The sequence below is a fragment of the Nipponia nippon genome, unplaced genomic scaffold (assembly GCF_047370975.1).
Source record: "Nipponia nippon isolate SJK-2023a ecotype South Korea unplaced genomic scaffold, ASM4737097v1 scaffold_11, whole genome shotgun sequence".
Classification (NCBI taxonomy): domain Eukaryota; kingdom Metazoa; phylum Chordata; class Aves; order Pelecaniformes; family Threskiornithidae; genus Nipponia; species Nipponia nippon.
The window spans coordinates 23582043-23604413 of record NW_028262302.1 but is presented as its reverse complement, the minus strand read 5'-3'; the positions used below and the strand labels follow the sequence as shown (position 1 = coordinate 23604413).

The 22371-nt window shown below is 41.2% G+C and overlaps 1 protein-coding gene across 1 annotated transcript in view; it reads left to right on the top strand.

Moving 5' to 3' along the window:
- MTHFD1 (methylenetetrahydrofolate dehydrogenase, cyclohydrolase and formyltetrahydrofolate synthetase 1) overlaps positions 1–22371 on the top strand; it is a 43878-nt gene extending 21507 nt beyond the window's left edge. The window contains exons 11-28 of the mRNA XM_087747928.1: positions 4–177; positions 704–840; positions 1131–1177; positions 3249–3356; positions 3458–3532; positions 5155–5257; positions 6442–6518; positions 7480–7620; positions 10628–10696; positions 11233–11344; positions 11535–11674; positions 12118–12159; positions 13215–13315; positions 14265–14442; positions 15555–15662; positions 16905–17057; positions 21147–21255; positions 21431–22371. Coding sequence (XP_087604054.1) covers positions 4–177; positions 704–840; positions 1131–1177; positions 3249–3356; positions 3458–3532; positions 5155–5257; positions 6442–6518; positions 7480–7620; positions 10628–10696; positions 11233–11344; positions 11535–11674; positions 12118–12159; positions 13215–13315; positions 14265–14442; positions 15555–15662; positions 16905–17057; positions 21147–21236 — 1855 coding nt within the window. The 3' untranslated portion in view covers positions 21237–21255; positions 21431–22371. The remainder of the gene's footprint in view (positions 1–3; positions 178–703; positions 841–1130; positions 1178–3248; positions 3357–3457; positions 3533–5154; positions 5258–6441; positions 6519–7479; positions 7621–10627; positions 10697–11232; positions 11345–11534; positions 11675–12117; positions 12160–13214; positions 13316–14264; positions 14443–15554; positions 15663–16904; positions 17058–21146; positions 21256–21430) is intronic.

Sequence of the window (22371 nt, the reverse complement as noted above, 5' to 3'; positions counted from 1 at the left end):
AAGTGATATTGAAATATCGCAGTCTTGCATGCCCAAGCCCATTGATCAAGTTGGAAAAGAAGTTGGCCTGCTCCCTGATGAGGTGGAGCTCTACGGCCAAACTAAAGCCAAGGTTCAGCTGTCAGCTCTGAAACGGCTGAAGAACCAGCCAGATGGCAAATACATTGTTGTTACTGGGTAGGTACTTCCTTAACTGGGGTATCACTTACATGATGTCCATGCAAAAAGAAATTTTACTAGCATGGCTTGTCATTGTATTGTCTTTTTGTAAGGTGACTGTATGGGGTTCTCTAGGTTTTAGTAAATCACACTGAAAATCTAGTGGTTTGGGAAACAGATTTGTCTCTTGTGACAAATGGTGGGAATGTAGTTTAACATTTCTCTCCTGGAGATGAATTCTTTTGGTCTGCAGGCCAAGGTTATGAAGGGCAGACTGGTTTGTAGTCAGTGTTCTCCTAGTCTAGTAGCCTGCCTAAAACAGTAACTAGCAAGTTGTTTCAGAGGAAAGTCTTCAGCAGTTATGTGATAATTTGCCGATCTCATTCCAGTTTCGAACTGATGAAGATTAGCTGAAGTCTGAACCAATCCAGAATTTGACTTGGCATTAACTGCAGTCACTGGGTGACTGTTTTATCCCTGTAAGTGTTTTGAGTCTCACCCACTGCAAACGTTTAATTATGTCTGTTCTGCTTTTTCACTGCAGGATAACTCCTACTCCCCTGGGAGAGGGGAAAAGCACCACCACTGTCGGTCTTGTTCAAGCCTTAGGAGCACACCTTCACCAGAATGCCTTTGCCTGTGTTCGGCAGCCTTCTCAGGGGCCAACCTTTGGTATAAAAGGTATGAGCTGTTCTGTTCCTTGCAGTTGGACTAAATGGGGAAAGATGGCATTCAGAGGTTTTATTCTGCTGCATTGTAGTTTTACGTAATTCTCTGTTACAATTGCATTTCTTTTAAGAAAGAAAAACATTGGGTAAGTTCTTCAGTGTTGTGTTCAAGTGCTGTGCTGGGATTTAAACTAAGCTGCTCAACAGTAGCTGCTTTCTTAAAGCCATTAATCAAACACATGTAATACCACTCTGGGCTAGAGAGACCTTTATTTGCATGATTTGACTATTGTCTCTCTGTAGGTGGAGCTGCAGGTGGTGGCTATTGTCAAGTTATCCCCATGGAAGAGGTAATTCTTTATACAAAGCCTCATGGCACATATAGGTTATAGACCTTGAAGAGATACTGCAGTCAAATAACTTACAAAATCTTTTTTGCTTATGGCCCAGTGTAGCACTCCCACGAACTGGATGCTTGATTTCAGCAAAGCTTTTCTCTCTTTTTTTTTTTTTTTTTTTTTTTTTTTTTTGAAGGGTCAGGGAACTTCATAGAACTGGGAATTCCCAGTTCCTCTGTTCCCTCCCCTTCTCTGCCGTGAATTGCTGTATATACTTCAGCAAAGTACATCCTGTGCCTCTTTTTCCCAGCACTGAAATGAAGATGATAATGACTTAATATGTTTTGGAAGCATATTAAGTAGTTCTGTCAGCAGCGGTGGTCACTGACTCTTTCTGTGAGCTATTTTGGTGTACTTGTGTTTTAGATTACTAACATGAAATGGGAAAAGGGAAGTTGGGAATCGGTAATGCCAAGACCTCAGCCTGTGGGGGACTGGCACAGCAGCATATTTCTGACGTGACTTGGCAGCAAGTAAAATCCCCTGTCTGGGGGCAGGGAATTGAAAGGCACGTGTAGCACATGCTCTCATGCTTCTCTCAACTCTCAAAGTAATTGCCTGTGGAATTCTACCTTTGTCTTGTGCACTTGACACAGGGCAATTTTAGGAAGAAAAGCAGAAATGATCAAAAGGGCTGTTTGTTCCAATTGATGCAGCAAGTCCATAAAATATAAAAATGTTAAGGAGGCAGAATATTGATTTAGTCAGGTGCCAAGAACATGTGTGAATGATAGATGTGACAGTAAAAATAATCTCCTCCTCTTTGGGAGTGTTAATAAGATGAGCCAAAATACTTGACTATGTGCAGCAGTGTGAAACAGCCCCACTCTTGGAACCAAACTGACTGAAAGGACTTTCTTTAAGTATGACCCACATGGTATAAATACACATAGTTTTGTGGGGGTGTTTTAATCGATGCATGTCTCGTAAAATTGAAGTATCTAGAGTCACTCCTTGCAGTAATGACCTTGATACATCACTTCATATTTCTGCACGCAGCTTTCATCCTAGGAAAAGATTAGCAAGTGAAAAACTTTTGAGTTCATACTGCAGAACCAAGGTAGTAATAACTGCTTCTTGTTGCATGTATGTAGAATGAGACAACAATTAGCATTTACTAATTAGGATTTATAATCAGTGTGTGAGTAGCTGCATTCTGCTTGGAGCTATCTGTTTTTTAAGACCACAGTAGCAAGGCTTCAACAAAATGGTGTTGTAAGGTCTTCTGTCATATCACCTTTTTTAATGTCCCCTTTTCATCTTCCTCCTTTGCTGTTCTGCTACAGAGGGAAAGGATTGGTTTAACCACACCTTTTACTCCCCTGCTATAATGCAAGTTTGTCACGTAAGCTATATATCCCAAGCCATTTGTCAGTATAGCTACAGTGCAGGCAGATAACTCATGTAGACAAACTCCCCCAAACTACCTTTTAATGAGATAGAACTGAGAAAACTACTAGCAGTGTCACTGCGTAGTACATGGTCTACAAGTTCTGCCTACGATACTGTGTGTTTGAGTGGTTAGCTTATGCAGAGCTCTGTGCAACCACAGCTCTTACTGCTAGCGCTACCCAAGGTTGCTAGTTTCAATTTAGCTCCGATATCTTTGTGGGAGCAGCAGCAGCTTCAGCTAATGTATGTGTGAAACCTGAGGTGCAAATAATGAGAGTGGGTCAGAAGGAAGGTGAAGGAGGAGTAGTGCAGATATGCCATACCATGGTCTTCTCAGGTGTCAAGAAGCCTATGAGAACTGTTCTCATGGGGGAAAAAAAAGCAAACAACTTTTTATTTGGAAGCTTCGTTCTGGAAGTTTGTAAAATGACATAAATGTGGGGGAGGCATTTTTCTGTTTTAGAGAAATTCTTTCCTCTCTTCCACATACTACACTGAGCAATCTCTCCCCCTCCACCCTCACCCACTTTAACATTGCTATTAATACTTCTCTTTCCATCTGTCTACGGTGAATTGAAATAAATGAAAATTGCAGCAGGATGAGGTAACTGATATGGTTTATCTCCTCTAGTTTAACCTTCACCTCACGGGTGACATCCATGCTATCACTGCAGCCAACAACCTGGTCGCTGCTGCTGTCGATGCACGTATATTCCATGAGCTAACTCAGACTGACCAGGTACGATCCTTTCTTATGATGTATTTGAGCCCAGCCCACTCTGGCCAAGATGTTTTGGGTGTGCCAGCAGTGCTCATTAACTACCTGTTTCATTCTGCAAGGCTCTCTACAACCGTTTGGTGCCTTCTGTTAATGGTGTTAGGAAGTTCTCGGACATTCAGATTCGAAGACTACAGGTAAGTTCACTGGTTTCGCGTTGGTTTCCAGTTCTGTTCCATTTACTTATCCTTTATGTAGGCAGAGCTAGGTTACAGAAACCCTTGTGTTGTCCTCTAAGTCATTCTGCTGGCATTTATTTTTTACATAAAGTGTGCAGAAGCGTGGTAGCCTTTCTTACAGCACAGAAAACAGTGAGATGCAGCCCCAAGGGGAAGAATCATTGATGTAACTGTCTTCATCATATGCTGTATGAGTAATACAATGGGAAGAGGCAAAGGGATTAGTGCCCTTTATTAATAGTGTCAATTCAGTGTCCTTAATGCAGTTTAAGAATGGACCAGAATCAGTCTCTGTACCTTACGTCCAGTTACAGCTAGAGATGAATAGTTCCCATGTGACAGCTATATAGATAATGCCGCACAAAAAAAGGCAACTTACAAAATTCAGCGAAAAGAGAACATAGAGAATTTTTTGTCTTATCCAGATTGAGAAAACAGGGAAAAATGGAAAAAATACCTGTCCCCTACATTGCCCACTCCTCCTCTCCCCAAAAAAGAATTTCCAGTTAGGTGAGTCGCACTGTCATTGAGTGGCAGTCCCTGAGCAGACCACAGCTCCTCTGATCCTCAGAAATTAATGTAACGTTGCCCATTTGGAAGTCGGGAGCAATAGTCAGGCTACATAGGAAGCTAAAACTGATTTATTAATTGGCTATAATGTCTCAGCTATTAGAAAATGTGTGGTTTGCTTCCACTGCTGAGCTATGAGGCTATGTCATATTGCTTGGTGTTCCTGACGGACTGCTGAGGGAACTCTACCCTAACCACTCTTCTGGTTATTAAACATCGAGATGTGAACAGGATGCTAATACTCCAGAAAGATGATATCTTCTTGGGTTTTTTAATTTCTTTTTCTAAGTGATGTGCTTGAAGAGGAAGAGAACAGGCTTTCTTTTTCCCTGCTGTTCTTCAGGAGAAAAATATGACTTAGCTGTCTAGTTAATTAAAAAAAGCCTGCTTGTTCATAAATCAACTCAATTGTTTTCCTCATTCCTAAGCTTGTGCTTCTATCAGGCTTCTTGAGATAATTCTTCTCTCAATTAAGCAACTTGGCAAACTGCCCATCCTCTCAGTATGTTCAAGATCAGCTTTCTGGGATGCTGACAGCTTTGTTACTGAGTTGTTTAATTCCTCCTTTGTGCTGCTTAACCAGCATGCTGAAAGCAGCGTCTTTAAATACGTATGTCTGTGTGCAGTGACCCTAGGCAAACTAATGAGAAATGGATGTAAGCATGTGAGACTAATGATTAGAACAAGGCATGTAAGGAACTGCAGAGCTCTCTTGCTCTTTCTGTAGATGCCTTGCACAAAGCTTGGTGACAGCCTGCCCTAATGAGCTCTGTTGTCTGCCTTGCCCTTTACTAGCTGGCCAGCAGCAAGCTCTGCTTCCAGATATACACTGATAAGGATCATCTTACGTTGTTGTGGGGTCTAGGAGAAGGGGCGCCAACAAGGCAGCCCCTCCTTATTTCTGAATATGCAGATGCTGCTGCCGAAGGCTCATTGCCCTAGTGAAAGGTTCATTTCTGTGAATCTTTTCATTATACCTTTTTTCTTTTATTTGTCCTTTCCTCCCATAGAAATTGGGCATTAACAAAACTGATCCTACGTCTTTGACAATGGAAGAAGTAAACTTATTTGTGAGATTGGACATTGACCCAGGCACCATAACATGGCAAAGAGGTACAAGAGCAATTAAATGAAAGAATCATTAAGAAACAAAACGTGTCAAAAGAGAGGTTTGCAAGTGCAGCAGGAACTGCGTTTCCTGGGAAAATGGGAAAGAGGGCAGGGCTGGCCTCTCCTTCTGCGTGTATGGTGGGATAGATGCCTGCAGCTGGGATCCCATTTCTAAGGGTCTGATGCAGGGGCTTGAATCTGCTCTGAATTCACAACAATTAAGATTTCACTATTTGGTGCAAGTTTGTGTTTCTGCATTTGTCAGTCACTGAGGAAGTTGAGTTTGGCAACTGTAGCCAACAGCCTTTTTACCTGACTGAGAAAGTTCTGTGAGCAAGGAGAGGGTTCTGGGATTAAACTCAGTTTTAATCTGCCCACTTGCTCTGCTGGGGACTGATAACAAATAAAGGCCATATTTTTAAAAGGTTTTTAAAAGATGCCTAAAGGTAAGATCAGTCTCTGGTCTGGCAGATTTAATATTTCACTAGTAAAAGAAATTTCAAATCTGGACATTTTTTTCTGATTTAGACCCCAAGAGTGTTGCTTTTTCTTTTTTTTATTAAAATACAGTGTGAAATGTAGTCTCCAAAATTTGCTTCATAACCTGTAATGAGGCTAAAGTAGTCTGCCTCATGGGAAATATTTTATAAAATACTTAGTATTTTTCAAGCAGATATTAAGAAACGGCAAATTTAAGCCGGTATTTGATAGTTTTTGTTTCCAAGGTAATTTGAGTTAATGGGGCTGGGTGAAACTATTCTTACTAAATGGTAGAATCTGACCATTTTATCACTTAACTTATAAAATGATAATTTTATATCTTTTTGGCCATAATAATTTCCTGATTTCACATTGTCTGATGATGTTGAAAAAGCAATTGGAATAATACTAGCATCTCTGCTTTTCAGAGAGGCTTTGGACTTGTGGTTAATGTATGCAAAGGGAGGTGGGCTCCCTCTGGATGCAGTGCAGGGTCTGCATGGGACTGTGGGTATCTTAACTTCGTTGCAGTTCGGTTTTGGGGAAGAATCACGTTGAGTAGCACTTGCCATTCTCGAGGAGAGGATGGTATCTCAAACTGCCATCGTCTCTTCATAAGTGATCTAGCTAAGTGTTTGTCATAGAGCATAGATGTGACTTATGACTTGCAACGTGACTTCTCATCTTTCTCTCTGCATTCCTTGCAGTACTGGATACAAATGACAGGTTCCTTAGGAAAATCACTATTGGACAGTCTCCAACAGAAAAAGGCTTCTCACGAATGGTACTTCTTCCCTTTTCTTGCATGTTTTAAAAAGTACTTTGAAAAATGTGGTCCTAAAACAAGTTTCTGTAACTCCCAAGTATTTCCATGTTTTACCAGTACCTTGTTAAAGACAAAGCAGAAAGTCCCTTGAGCCAAGCAGTTAAATTTGCTACTGGTGCAATGTTTAATTTTATTGTCTGTTCCCTCCTTCCCTGTTTCCCGAATGCTGGCTTCCCAAACTGGGATGACTATGGCATAGTAACAGTGGTACCCAAATGCCCTCTGTAAATAGGATGCATGGCAATGGCTAATCTTCACCACTGCAGATGCTTTGGGTGGGATGTATCTGGCCAAAACTAGACACACCATCTGAGCTTGTTGCCTAGATTCATTATATAATCAATAGAGTAAAATAGGCAATCTGGGCTGTGACTCCTCTCATCCCTTAAGTAACTGTCAAATTAATAGTTCAAATGAATTGTGCTCAGAAAAGCCTTTCTATTGACTTGAAATGTCCCTAGGGTGCTTAGCTTCAATGGAGGTGTCTGTGTTATATCAGATGAATTCTACCCTTCATTTCCTATAGAATCTTTTTTTTTTTTTTGTCATTTACTGTACTGTTCAGTGATAGTTAGATGAGTTAGTAAGCTCAGTCTTCAAAAATATAATTTATTACTGTTAAGCGTTCTTACATGAATCACTAATGTATGTGCCAGGAGAGAGTCATGTAATATCAATGGAATAAGTAGCTTTCCTTAATTTTGCAGAAAAAAAATCCAGTTTAAAATGGCCAAATCAAATGAAGTATGTTCTGAGAGTAATGCTTTGGATTTCTTTTATATTTGTATGTCTGGGTTGGTTTTTTTTTGTTTTTGTTGTTATGATGGTGATGATTGGTCTTGTTTCAAGAATTTAGCGGAGGTAAGGATTGCTGCTACGGAATTTTGGTGAGTTCACGTTCTTTATTCATCTCTTGCAGGCTCAGTTTGACATCACGGTGAGCAGTGAAATCATGGCAGTCCTAGCGCTCTCTGATGGGTTGGATGATATGAAAAAGCGACTGGGCAGAATGGTAGTAGCTTCCAGCAAGAGAGGAGAACCAGTTACAGCAGATGACCTTGTAAGAGAGTCATTCAGTTCTTAAATGCTAACTTTTTCCTATTACTTCTGAAAGTCCTTGGACTAAAAAGCATAGAGACAGTTCTGTACAGAAAAGACCATAGCATATTAGCATATAGAAGAACAAAGATGAAATTTAACCCCTGGAGTTAATGAAGGTTTTTTACTTCAGTGTGCCTAGCAGCTTACCCAGAGAGTGTGTGTATGCAAGTGACCTGGACAGGAACAAAAGGTCCCATGTTCTGTGCCGTGTGTCAAGTTGAAGCTAGCACCATAGGAATTAATGGGGAAATACATGGTGTCTTCTAGATAAAAAGCATATTTACGAATCGGAAGAACTCAAAATGCATCCTGCTGGCCATCCTGTTTCTCAGGCTCCCTGGAGTGAGGAAAACGTTGAGCAGGAACAAAACCTCATGCAAATTTAATTACAGATTATGAAATATCTTATTCTGGGAGACTGTGAATGCTATAAAAGCCAAACCCTTTGCAAAAAGTGCAAGGTCTCTATAGTGCAGCCTTTGAGGGGCACAAATCCTTCATTTCCACTGCATGAAATGCTGAATGTAGTAGCACTGGTGATGTCTATTGCCAGTATGTAAAGCAGTTGCAAGCCACAGCACTATCTTGCAGCTGTCCATACAATAAGTATTAGTACAGTTCTTGACATGTTTGTGGAGTGTGTCAACTAGCACGCTCCCAAATGGTGCTTCAGTGTGGTTTCAGGGGAATAGCCTATGCCCCAGACACTTCTTCCAATAAATGCTTTGAAGATGGCAACCCTGTCTGGAGAAGGGAAGGGGCATCGAGCCCTATGTGTGAACTGTGCCCTGCCACTTGGCCTCAAGTCAGAGAACAGGCTCAGGACTGTTGCACTAGTCAATAGAGATATGATATTGATGCTTACTGCTGTCCTGTATAGTAGGTATTTCACAGCCTGCTTTGCAAAAGACAAGAGTATTACAAATTTGCATGATGTGGTGTTAATGAGGTTTGTCTTGCATTTTCTGAATGAACCTTTCCAGTGGGATAGAAGAATCCACAAGGTGGGTGTCCTGACCTGTGTTTCCAGCAAGGTGGGACACGGCACTAAGGCTTACCCAGCTCTTGCTGTGGGGTTTTTTGTTTTCTTGTGTGTTTGGGGGTTTTTTTGGTTTGTTTTACTTCCTCCCAGGATAAGTCTAAGAAACAGTAGATTAGCAATGTGGCCTGACTCTGGCCTTGCAGGAAAAGGGCTGTGCTGGGAACCATTTATCTGTAAATGTCCTTACGTGAGACATTTGTTGGGAATGAGGGAGGGTGTGTGCCAAATTTCTGTAGGCAGCTTTGAGATTTTAATTCCTACTGCTACCTGAGTTAAACTGTGTTCTGAAAACAGGAGTCTCTCCTGCTGCCCATCAGCAGTGGAAGCAGATGGTGCTTGGGTAGGGAGTTGCTTTGAGTTTTCTCTAGAGTCCGGGTGATGGAAGTCTTTCATCTCAAGATTTTTTTTACCTTTTTCTTTTTTAAATCTAACTGTATTTAATTTTGTCCATTGCAACTGCAGAATGAAGGATGGTATCAGACCTGTCCCACAGGTTCTCTTGAATGTTATATGTTTGCACTGATGGTGGCTATTGGCTTGCATCATTAGGACTGTGTTACGTGCTCCTCGTGCAGGCAGAAATGTGGTGATTGCGGAGACTAGGCTGGCACAATAAGATGTCTGGGTCCTTCTGCTGTGATATAACCGGTCTCATGAGTGTGCTACCAGGAAGCCCAAAGAAACAGGGAAGAAATGTGGAATCAAAACCTGACTACAGGTTTTTAGAGATGGGATGTATTGAAGTGCAGCTGAATGACACAGGCCTGAAATGTCGCCATGGAAATCTTGCTCTGTGGTTTTCATTATTCTGGAGATGACTGAAGTTTAAAGCTTATCCATTAAACGTTAAATAAGCTTTCATGTGGCAAGATTGAAACTAATGAAACAAAGCAGTGAATGTCTTTAAAAAAAAAAAAAATCTTTTGTATAATTGAGTGCTGCAATCCAATTGAAATTAAAAGGGAAGAAAAAGAAATCACGGTTCAAGGTTTTCATAACTGCTGTGAACATTTGGCTCAGTACCCATGATAGCAATTCTAGTTACTTTTGCAAGTGCTGGGTAACAGCCGGTTTGGTTTCTACTGGACTGTGTCAATCACAAGGATGACCAAACCCTCATTTTCTTTTCCCAAAGCAGATGTGGATAAAATCACAAGTTTCACTTTGCGGGAAGCAGAATTGCAGCAGGGTATATTGCTGCACCTCAGAGGAAGCATGGCCTCCAGTGTTTGCCTTTCATGATGTCAGCCTGGTGTTTCTCATGAGCACAGAGGTTCACTTCAAAAGTTATTTCTGCACGAGAGACCTGGCTGGGATGTAGCTGCTTGTTATGATGTTTTAAGGCCAATATGTAGAGCCTAGTTGCTGAAATGAGGAAGGAAAAAAGTCCAAGAGAAGTCTACCTGCAAAACCCAAGAACATTGACATAGGTGTAACTTTAAACTTCTTAGTGTGTTTAGGTTCTGCAAAAGACAGACAGTAATGCTACAGTTGAGATACCAGGGTGATGAGTGTGGTCCAGTATATCAACGTGTATAGGAACTGTCCTGAAAAACTCCCTGCTTTGTGCCACTAAATGGGCTACGGTGAACCACGTGTACCTAAGGGTTATTCTCTCGCTGCCATTGTTTACTAACCTTGCTATAGCATTGAAACAGCGATTGTTCTTCATGCCTTCACTGCAAAGTGATGGCCAAGCAAGGTCACAACCAAGAGGCTGCCCCCAGCAGAAATCACAGATCCTCTTACAAGGATGTAAAGGCCATTCTGCCTTGCCCTGGCTAGAGTTAGGTATAGCTAGAACAACTGCTGGTTCTGGTCCTGAAAGCTCACCAGGACAAAAGCAGAGCCTTGACACTGCATGGGAACTGTCTTAAGGTCTTGCTACATCTGGAAACTGATTGCCCTTTTTTTTTTTTTTTAGGGAGTGACTGGTGCTCTGGCTGTCTTGATGAAAGATGCTATTAAACCAAACCTCATGCAGACACTAGAGGTGAGCACAGATGATTTGCTATATGTGCGTTCTCAGAGCCAAGAAGCAACTGGCTTAGTTCATTCATCACAATCAGCGTGGGCTTACTCAGCTTAGAATTGGAGGTTTACTGTGGTTTCCTACCTGAGGTTCAGGGCTAGGGGAGGAGGCTGGCTTCTTTCTAGGTCTGCCTGAGGAAATGCACTAAACTTTGCTGTGTCTCTGTTCTGTTCTCTTTAATGCCAGGAAGCGTTTGGGGACTCTGAATGGTGTGGATGCAGAATGGCAAAGAGTTGCTGGGATTTAGCCATCCTTTTTCTAAGCGAATTAATATCTCCACTTATGCAGATTATTATAATCCTGTTTGCCCTGTAGTCCTTATTACTGATAACAAATGTTTGATCAGAAGGCTTTAAGATCTGTCTTCTAAAAGTATTTTTCTTTACCTTCAGGTACCATAGTACTTAGCTCCTGAAATGCTGCAGATTTGCTAAAGTGTACCCTCTGATTTTCTCTTTCTCTCTCTCTCTCCCACCCCCACTCCCCCCCTTTTCTAGGGAACACCAGTGTTTGTTCATGCTGGACCTTTTGCCAATATTGCACATGGGAATTCTTCAGTGTTGGCAGACAAAATAGCGCTGAAGCTTGTGGGTAAAGAGGGATTTGTTGGTAAGTGTGGGGGGTGGTTTTTTGTTTGCTTTTTGTTTATTTGTTCTGCAGGGAGGGATCTGCCTTTTTTATTGTGACTGTCTTTGGGTTTTTTTTGTCTTGGAAGAAGCTTCTGATTTATATAATCAGAGCATGATTTCTCCACCCAGCAACCTCTCACAAGCTTCTTTTCTTTTAATTCCTACTCTAGTTACAGAAGCAGGATTTGGTGCAGACATAGGCATGGAGAAATTCTTTAATATTAAGTGCCGCTATTCTGGTCTCCGGCCTCATGTGGTGGTGTTGGTTGCTACTGTCCGAGCTCTGAAAATGCATGGAGGAGGGCCTGCAGTAAGTACTAGGCAGGGTTTTCTTTAGGCCTGAGGGGTTGTTACTGTTGTTCTGATCCAATCACTTAAAGCCCTGTAGGGTTTGATCTGCTTGTAATTAATTGTCTTGAGATTTGCAGTTGTAAAATGAATCCATATGTCCCTGTTGCTTGTAAGCTGTTTCACTGTCATATGTTATAGGTACATACCTGCTTGTTTTATTGTCCTAATGAAGTGCTTGTGTGCTGGGGCACTTGTGATATTACCACAGTCAGTCGTTTGTTGTATTGTGAGTGCATCTTGCAGTCTTTTATTTTTCGTTTTATTTTTTTCTTAGAAAAAAAGGATTAGCCTAGAGTAGAATGTTGTATCTTGATGCCATTTAATAAGAATCAAGCACGAATTGCTGTCATGGATAAAAGTCTTATGGCATTCCATCTTTTCTTTTCTTCCTTTTTTTCCCAGGTCACTGCTGGGGTACCTTTACCGAAGGAGTACATGGAAGAGGTAACCTTCTTTAGCTGTTGTGACAGTTGACCAACTAACTGCGGTCATGACACAATATCGTCATGCAGTGCACGCCTGGATAGCTAGTGTGTGTCATTTCTTTAGCTGCCAGGGAAATGCTTCCTCGTACAAGCTGTAATGTTCTTTTTTTTTTTTTTTTTATGATGTTACTTTGGCTCTGCTCTTTCAAGCATTTATTGTACTTGACCTAGCCAGTATTCAGAGTCTTTTCGTTTCTCCTGAGCTCATGCAATTGTCTGTGCGCTCAATTTTTCATAGTAATATCTACTCTCTGTCTCCTGACCCTCTCAGTATGGAGTAATTTCTTGGCTGAAATATTGTCTCTGAAAATATTCAGAGTGCCTCTCTAATTACTCTCTTAGCAGCAGCAGTTTCTGTTTTTATTCACCCCCCTCCTTTGTAAGCAGAGAGGAAAATGAACTAAAGTCTCAGCTTCTATCCTTGTGCCTTGAATGGTTGTGTATACTTAGGTAATTGGTTTGGCTCTCTTTACAGTGCTGCAGCTTTTTCACATGTGGAGCTTCTGTAGGAATTATTCTTTGCATAGGAAGGGGTGAAATGTCTGGATTTCCATGAATAGTCTCTGATGCTGCAAAATGTAAATATGTGTAAACAGAAAGCTGTTGCCACAGACTTCAAACAAGTGTCATGAACTTCACTGCTAATGATATTTAATACATAAAGAGGAACGTGTCAGAGAGGAAAATGAGGCTTTAGTGTGGGGAGTTAATGAGCATGGGTATTGGCTTACTAAGAATAACAAAAAAAAAAAAAAAAGATAAATCAAGTGATTTCTCTTACCTTGGCTTGGCACCTGAAACCAGTGATCATTAGAAGTAGTCATTCCTTTTCCTGGCTTCCATCCAAGAGCATGCACTGCTCTGGACCGTTCAGAAAGCAGCACTGGGGATTTGCCTTTGTGGTTTCATTCCCATTTTGACATTTTTATCATTAGCTGTGGACGTAGTGGATTTGGAACAAAAGTTTCACTGCCCCTGATAAAATGTGCTTCCTGCTTGCTGTCGTCTTTACAGAATCTTCAACTGTTGGCAAAAGGCTGTAGTAACCTAAACAAGCAAATCCAAAATGCACGGATGTTTGGTGTCCCAGTAGTAGTGGCTGTCAATGCTTTCAAGTAAGTGAGCTGGGACATGGAAGTGATGCATGGGAATAAAATTGTGGCACTTTATATGCTGTGTTTATACACAGAGTTATAAAACTCTTGTTTTCAGTGCTGTTGATGTGTTGTTTGCAGCATTTTGCATTGTTGGAAGATGCTGAATAAATAGGGGAGCTCCGCTTAGTCATTTCAAATGCATTACTTAGTTTAAATTAGCTTACGATTTTATGATCTGTGACTATTACCTACCATCACTTACATCCTGACTGGCCAAATTACTGTGGATAAAAGGTGCCTGTGATGATGTAGAATCCAAGCTCATAATAGATGGTGAGCTGCCTGTGCTGTCGACCACGCTGTGCTCAGTGGTCTGCTGTATGGAATAATTATGCCCCGCTAAGATGCATTTTGGGCTCCGCATGTTCTGCTGCACAGGAAATAGAATCTGTGTGTGGTCTTTTTATGCAAGCAGAAGGGCTTTGAACTGGTGTGTTAAAGCTGATGCCAGCTGAAGCGGAGTAGCCAGCTAAGGGTTCTTCATCTGAAGTAAATTCATATTGGCTGATTTAGAGAAATTGTGGGTTTTAGCTTGTTGGGTGCACATGATATAGCACCTCTAAATCAGCAATACTAACGCCTTTTTGAGTTTGCTTCTGAAAACAGGAGTTGCATTGCCGATACAGGACAGATACAACAGGAAGCCTGGAACGCTGTTCTGTCAGTAGTCCATGGGTTTGTGTATGTAGTTCCAGAGTTCCCTGTTGCTGTCTTTTCCTCTGTGGAGTAGCTTCCTTCACCAAGGTGGAGAAGGCTGTGGTGGATAGCCCCTCAGCAGCTTCCCGATGGCTGGATTCTGATTTTTGGACAGCTTCTGGATGTTGTCAATAAGAGTGAAAAATGGTTAGAACAGTTAATTTGCTGTGTGTGCATTCTGGTACAAATGCGCAAACTTTTCTCCTTGCAGAACAGATACAAAGGCTGAACTGGCCCTTGTAGTACAACTGGCAAAGGAAGCGGGAGCGTTCGATGCTGTGGAGTGCACTCACTGGGCAGAGGGAGGTAAAGGAGCAGTTGCACTGGCCCAAGCTGTTCAGAGAGCATCGCAGGCACCCAGCAACTTCAGGTTCCTCTATAATGTGGAGGTAAGAACTTGCAGTATTACAGAGGTACTTTGTTTGTAAGGTGGAGATCAGTTGGTTCCACTAGCTTCAGTTGCTGAAGGCTGTCTGGAAGGCTGCTCTGAGAAATTGAGAAGAAATTTGGTTTTAGAACATAACATTTATTCCACCAGTCTGAAAGACCTAGTTAGTCAGTTCTTGTTGTTTTGACTACCAAGTGAAATACCGTTTACTTTTGACACCGAGAGATGCTGCTGTGACTCTGCTAGAGATGACAAACAGGTTTCTACCATGGCAGCCATGTTCCCGGGTAGGGGGAAGTTTATCTCATGAACTTGAGATGTGCATTCCTGTCAGAGCGTGGACTGGAACAAGCCTGACCAAACCTGTTACCTACCGCAGAGCTTCTGGGTGCACTTGTTGCTCAGGATGGGAATCTATGCAACAGGCTATGGAACAGAATTTGTCCATTTTTAACTTTTTTTTTTTTTTTTCTCTGCAAGTAAGTCAAACTATAGGTTGGGGTGGAAGAGAGTGTGTGTGTGTATTTTCTAATGGCTTTGTACTTAAGCAAATTTGGCAGATGATTTGGAGGTAATGAAGTCACTGTTAGTTCCCAGGTTATGGCCTGAATCCTCCTTTAATAGCATGCATGTATCCAAGAACCTAATGAGGTACAGAGCTATGTCATTATATCTATTTTAGCTCTCTAACAGATGCTTTCAATTTTTCTTTTTTAACCTGTTTTATTTGTGCTTTTATTTAACCATTAACTTGTATTCCCTCAAATTATTTTTGTCCGCTTTTTGACTTAGACTTGAGAAAGAATAAAGATGTCTCTTTTGCAGCTGGCATAATTAATATGCAAGCACAGCTTATAAGAGATACTGTTGTGTATCTCTGTTTCTGACTGTAGTAAACTAGTTTTGCCCTCTTACTAAGAGAAACAACAAGATAAATGAAACCTGTTCTGAAAACCCTCAAATTACTGTATAGCTTTGTTCTACAGCAAATGGGAATAGCTCTTGTATCTGCAGATGGGCCTTGCACAACATGTATGAAGGATTGTGAAGCTGCTGTGAGATTACAGCTGTTTGTAGTTTGGCCACACTGACTTGCCTGTCTTTTTTTTCTAGCTCCCTGTTATAGAGAAGATCAGGCTTATTGCACAGCAGATCTACGGGGCCAGTGACATTGAGCTACTTCCAGAAGCACAGGAGAAAGTCGCCTTGTACACTAAGCAAGTGAGTCTTGCACGTCACCTGATACCAATGGTGCTTTTCATTTGAAATGTTGGTATTGAACAGTGGTGTTCAAACTGTGCGTGAATGGAATCATTACCCAAACCATGTCCTTTGTCCAGGACTCATTGGATGCTGCTATGGCAGAGGAGGAAGAGGAGGTGGTATGGGGAGGGAGAAACTGGCTCTGGCTTCTAGTGGAGAAGACAGAACTCATCTGGCCCAGAAGCACATCTATGATAGTGTATGGGGAGAGAAGAGCAGGAATATTCAGTGACCTTTCTCTACTCTTCTCTCCAGTCCTTCAGCAATTTGGGAATTAGGGAACTACAAGTGGCCAGACTGGTGCTAAATAGTCTCTGATGATTTTTTTTTTTTTAAATCTTGTTCCACTGAGTTGTCTAGTCAGTTTTTGAACCCATATGGATTTTTGACCATCGCAATTATGTTGGGGAAAGAGTTCCAGAGGTGACATGATACTTCTTGTGGAAAAAACATCTACTTTTATAGGTTTTGAACCCGGCATCTGGTTGTTGAATTAAATGCTTTCTGGCTGTTGTGTTGCTTCTACTCTTCTCTAGCGTGATGTTCTTGTGAATTTACCTGCTTCTGCATTAATGAAGGTCTGTAAAGGGCTTTGAAGAGAAGAGCAATGTGAGAACTAGCCACTCTTTGTTTACAGCGTCCTCGAATAATTTTGCTTTTGCAGCCTATTTACTACTGGCATATATGGTTTCTCACTTTCATGTTTCTTGTATATTCCTTTACAAGTCTATCAAAATACCATAGCCATGTAATTGCTACTTCCTTACGACCTCCAATTATATTGATCAAACATTTCTAATTAACTGACCTCAGCTGAACAAGAACTTTAGTTGTGAGCTGTTTAAATTAACATTTTGGAAAGACAGTAAAAAATAAGTTAGCTATCAAGGTTGTATATCTAACACTTCTATACCATTTAATTTTTTCCTTGGTTGGATGTGCTGGGAGCTCGGTGGTTCTTTCTTTAATACTTAGCAGGGAGTAGGGAGAGACTTTGAGAGAGAAGGAATGGGGATGCAGAATGGTCAATGGATCTGACAGGCTGTGGATGAAGCAGTCGGTGAGGAGTAAAATGTCCTGATAAAATGTCCCATGTCTGCAGAGAATGGCGGAATAGAGCAGTTACGTTTGTGTACTGGAAAGGTTACTGTTTTTTCACTTCTCTCTTTTTTCTCTCTCTCTTTTCATTGCCTTTCCCAGGGATTTGGAAACCTGCCAATCTGCATGGCTAAAACGCACTTATCGTTGTCTCATGACCCTGAACAAAAAGGAGCACCTACGGGCTTTATTCTGCCAATCCGAGACATTCGGGCCAGTGTTGGTGCTGGATTCCTGTATCCGCTAGTAGGAACGGTACGTGATTGAGTGAAACCCTCTACTGTGGGGTGAGGAAAAAAACTTCATGTGTGTTCCAGTAAGCAGTTACAAAAGATATCTTAAATTAGGGTAGTCCTTGTCATTTACAGATGGTGTTTTAATAGTCCAGTGTATTAGATGCCCTTAATAGGTTTTTTTCATGGGGAAGAGGGAAGTTAAAATAGACCCTCTGGCCATTTGAATACTTAGCGAGGCCGCGGTGTACTCCTCAGGTTCCACATCTCTGTCTTCCTGGATTTTGAGGAAAGGGTGAGCTCTCTAGCTAATGAATTCTGGGAACTGCAGTCCAGTAGAGGGGATGGGAGAAGTCCTTGGGCCACCTAATTGCCATTGTGACTTTGCATTCCTGATGAAAGCACTTTGCAGTATTGCAGGTGAAGCCTGTACACCTGCAGATCAGGGTAGAACAAGACAACTCTTACAAAGCAAACACCTCCAAAGTGAAGCTGACCTGTGCTGTTAGTCATTTGTCAGTCTCCCCTCCCATTTGGTTCTCATGGTTTTGCTGACCATCTGTTTGCTGTTCAGCCTGCATCAGTTCCAACAATTCGTTTCACTATGCCCTTGAGTTTTTAGTTTCTGTTCTTTGACATGATTGGCATAATGTCGGCTGAGAGAAGAGAGAGTAGCTACAATGGAAACAGGATCCTGGAATAGCTTTGATATGAATTGCCTGGCAGAAGCAGGAGCTACCTGCAGAATGAGCTAACATTCAGGTTTGCATCCAAAGAAAGAATGTTAGGATGAAAGGACCCACTGGAAATTTTATCTGGGGAATCTTTTCTGGGCAAAAGTTAAGTAAATTGTTAGATTATTTTAGGGGATGGAGCAGTTGGAGCAAGCAGCTCTGTCTATTTCTTATTTTGGGGGCCTGAACCTCTTTCTGAAGTCTGTTTTAATAAGCTTTCAAAAGCATTAGGGGTGCATGGCTCAGATGATGAAATTTGCTGATTTATGAGTTGGATCCCTTCTTCCTTCAAATACTAGCTAGAGCCAAATATTGGATATCTTCTTTTAATTCTTTTTTTTTTTTTTTTTTTTTAAAAAAAGGTAGGTTAACGGTTTCCAGATTACCCAACATAAATAAAATAACCACATCCTGATTAAAGTCTGGCTCATCCATCTTTTTAGAGAGTAATGTGTGTTTTGGGATAAAATGACAGATAGCATGCTTGTTCCTGTTATTAATGGCACTTTTTTGCAAGCCAAGATTTAATCCAAACAATGATTTTTTTAAATTTTTTTTTATAAGCACTGGAGAAGGAAAGGGTACACAGCATTAATGAGCTACACAAGAGAGATGTTTTCAGACATTAAAACTAACATTTTGGCTTTTTTTCTGATGTCTTCAGTTTCTATGAAGTTGGACTCTTTCCTTTCTGCTCCATTCCCAGATTCCTAATGTTTTCTTGGACATGTAGTAAATCATGGTGTTAATTCTGCCAGTAAGTCTTCTGGTTAGGGACATGAAGATCACTTTTCTGTGGTGTCTACAAAGCCAGGGAAGGGATGTCCTTTCAAGAAGCAATCCCCAGGGCATTTTGAAACAGATCACTATTTTAAACCCATTCAGCAGGAGGTGTGTTAGCCTCAAAATAAATTTTTGGCAGCAGCCATTGAACTGTGAGCTGAAAATGCAGCAAATATGTAACTCTATGCAGAAGCTGATATGAGAAATTTGAGGTGAAATTAGTCACCGGTGCATGTATATTCTTGTTATCAGAGTTAATAACAAAGGTATGTCACATTTTATTTTTTCTCAGCTTCTGAGTTTTGCGTTTTTCCCTTTCTGGCTCAAAGTTGAAGCTGTTATACTCTAATGAAATACTTTGAGGTTTTAAAGGAAATATAATTTCAAAGATTATCTAGATTTAACGTCGAGCATGGAAGATAATGAAAGTGAAATAAATCATTGGACTCAAATTGGTTGAGTTTCTTTTCTGGTGCTGCTGATGAATTGGAAACAAATTATTTATTCAGCTCTGTGTGTTTAGTTCCTAAATAGCATTTTTTTTTTTTTGGAAGTTCCACAAGTGCAATAAATAATACATTCTTAGTTGGTATTGGTTTTATTTGAAATCTTGCAGGGGGATTGATGATATCCACATGGTCTAATTTTTTCATGTAAGTAAGTAGTGGGAATTGCCCTGTGTTCTTTTTCAGCACATGTGATATTGAAGGGGAGGAGGATAATGCAGGCAAAGTTCATTTCTTCAGCTCTGAAAATAACTGAGTGCATTAAACATTGTAGACACTTGTACAGAAAATGAGTAGCCTGGATGGAAGTTATCCTGTATTGCATAGAAATTCAGGGTTTAAGCAGACTGTCTTTAAGAAATAGATAGCAGAGCAGCTGCTGCGGCCTGCCCTGTGGGTCGGAAAGAAGGAAAATTGACCATTCCTTTCAAAATAGAAAGTGCAAGAAATAGTAAGTCAGGCCCATCTTCAGCAATATGGCACCTCCTACTCTATTGAATGTCACTGTCTCAGCGCCTGCTGTGGCCCTCTGAATCTGTAGGTGGAGATCTGCAAAGCTCTATGATTCGTCAGTGATACATAAATAAATAGGAAGTTTCTTGCTCTGCGTGACCGGAGACTGGCAGTGACTGTGGTGAAAACAGGAAAACCCTTCCAGGCACTTGGGATCTCTTAATGCCTTGGCTCTTGAGAGCAAAATATTCATACAACTAAACACAAAGACAAGGAATGAGGGTCTTCTCTGTAGTCCCCCTGTTCTCTGTCTGGGAAAGCAGCAGCTCTGTCAAAAAGCTAGTGCAGTCCTAGAAATCATTACAAAGGGTAGGCTTGAAGTGATTTTTACCTCCGCACAAGCCATGCAAGGCCTGCAGTGGTACGGTACATGTGGGACTGGTGTTAGCGCTTGTAAACGGCTTAGGAAAATGGGATGGGACTCCAGAAGCTCCCTGAACAGTTTTGAGAACTGCAGAAAATGCCTAACCAATAGAGCTTTCCCTCCTTGCTCCTTAGCTTATTATCAAAAGGAAGAATGGGAGGTGATTTGATTAGCGTGCAAAACACTTGCTCAGGGAGAAAATACCGGGTTGCCAAAGAGATCTTTAATCTAATGGAGACAGGCATAACAACACTGATTGTGAAAGCTGAGGCCAGATGATGCAGACAGAAAATGAGACCTTGAATTTTTTATTAAAGGGGTTAATGACCACTGGCACAAACTACCAAGCGTGGCCACGAGTTGCCTGCCTTTGTAGAGCATCCATGTTTAGCCTACATGTGCTGCTGGGCTAAACGCTGAGTTAGGGAAGGGGAAATCCTGTCAGCTGCATTAGTAAATCAGGCCAAGCGTAGTCCCCGTCGGCCTTGCGTTCTGCAGCTCTGAAACTGGGTGCTCAGCAGTGGGACAACTGGAGAGGACTGGCCTGAGGCAGGGGTAGTGCTGGCAGCTGTTGTGCTAGCTTCAGTTCTGCCACTGCACAGCTCTTCTGACTTGAATGCCTCGGAAATGTTCCAGTCAGGAGAACCGACCTCTCCATCTCCGTTTAAGCTTTATCCCAGTTAAAAAAAAAACAAAACAAAAAACCTATTTAAACTCTCTTCTCGACAATAATTATTCCTAATTATTTAACACTTCTTGTTCTAGACTCTTAAAGAATTGCAATCAACTGAGACTTTACAGTCAGCAAAGTTGCATTAAAACATGTATCCTCCTTTTAATAACCAGGAAGCTGCCACAAGTAATTATTGTCTCACCACAGCAAAGCCCATGAATGCTCCTCTGACAGTTAACTGGTCAGCTGGATATCTAAGTACTTTGCCAAATCTTGGGCTCAGTCACTGGCAAAGGCAGAAGCCAAACTAAATCCTCATCATAAAAACAAAACCCTCAGATCTGTCTGCTGAGCCGGGAGTTCCTGATTCTCGCGGTATGCTTCAAAACGGTTACATGACCATCATCCAACTAGTATGCACATGTGCAAGGAGTTGCATCAGCTGTTGCCATTGTAATCTTCAGCAGTGATTTAGTATTATATCTTCTGCACGAAACTATGCTGCTTCCATTGTAATGTTTTATCTTTCGTTGTCCAGATGAGCACTATGCCAGGACTCCCTACAAGACCCTGTTTCTATGATATAGACTTGGACCCGGTGTCAGGAGAAGTACATGGGCTCTTTTGAAAGGAACTATTAACCAAAGGTAGGTGCCTTCTTGAAGGCTTTCAATATTTGGGCTTTATTTCTCATCTTGAGATAATGGAGTTAATCCAATCTCACATTATGCCGTATGTTTCCAAATGACATTTGATTATAATTCAGCCTGAAAGTTGCCTGCAGTACTATGTAACAGTAATTAAATTTATTTTTCTTTTTAGCTCCCAGAAGAGCACCTGATGAGTCATGTAAACAGAACTATGCCCTGATTTTTTGTTTTAAGTCAAAACAAGATATGACTGAGAATATAGTGCACGAAGTGACTGGAAGGAGGAGTGCTAAAGAATCAGCCACTTACTTTTAATCCGTAATAATTTTTAAACTGCTGTGTTCCAAGCTAGTTGACCCTGAGCATATAAAGCATACTTCGCCTGCAAACCATCCGGCTTCATAATTGTAACTGAAGCAGAATACAGAAGCTTGGGTTTAGTGACCTCTTTTGATTCGGTGACATGATTTTAATAATTAAAAATCCTAAAGGTGGAGCTGTTTGAAACAGTCTTGAGGCTTGATTGTCTTAACCATGGGGTTTTTGTAGCATATGTTATCTTTGAAAGTCTTGTACACTGCATATTCCTATTTGCCATACTGAATTCTGTGTTCTACTTCTTGCACTATGGGAGAAACCGCTGTGCTCTGAAACTGCACCGATGTCATTTCAAAGAGGGAGCAAGGAGAACCCCCTTTGCTTCTCATCTCTCTCCAGAAGCGCTTACCCTGGCTTCTGCTGTGAATTATTCCTGCAGGCACCTGAGCTACGTCAATTTTCCCTTTTAGAAAGCCCATCTGTGACTACTATATTCTACTGTTAATGGAAATTGAACCTCTGGATATCAGATCTGTAGGGACTGGATCTCTGGCCTGTATCTGTGGCTTCTACCAAATTTGTCTTTTGGACCATTTTATGCTTCAACAATGAGTACAGTTAGGCTGTTGACGAGCCTTGTTTCCTAAGGTACCTCTTGGTGAACAGAGACAATGTGACTAGTGATCGAGTCGTTCGTAGCAAGTTTTGTCAGCAGGCCAAAAATCATTTTGTAACATAAAAATGTAGTTGCTGCCAATTTTTTAACTAATACAAATAAACTGGTGAATACTTCGA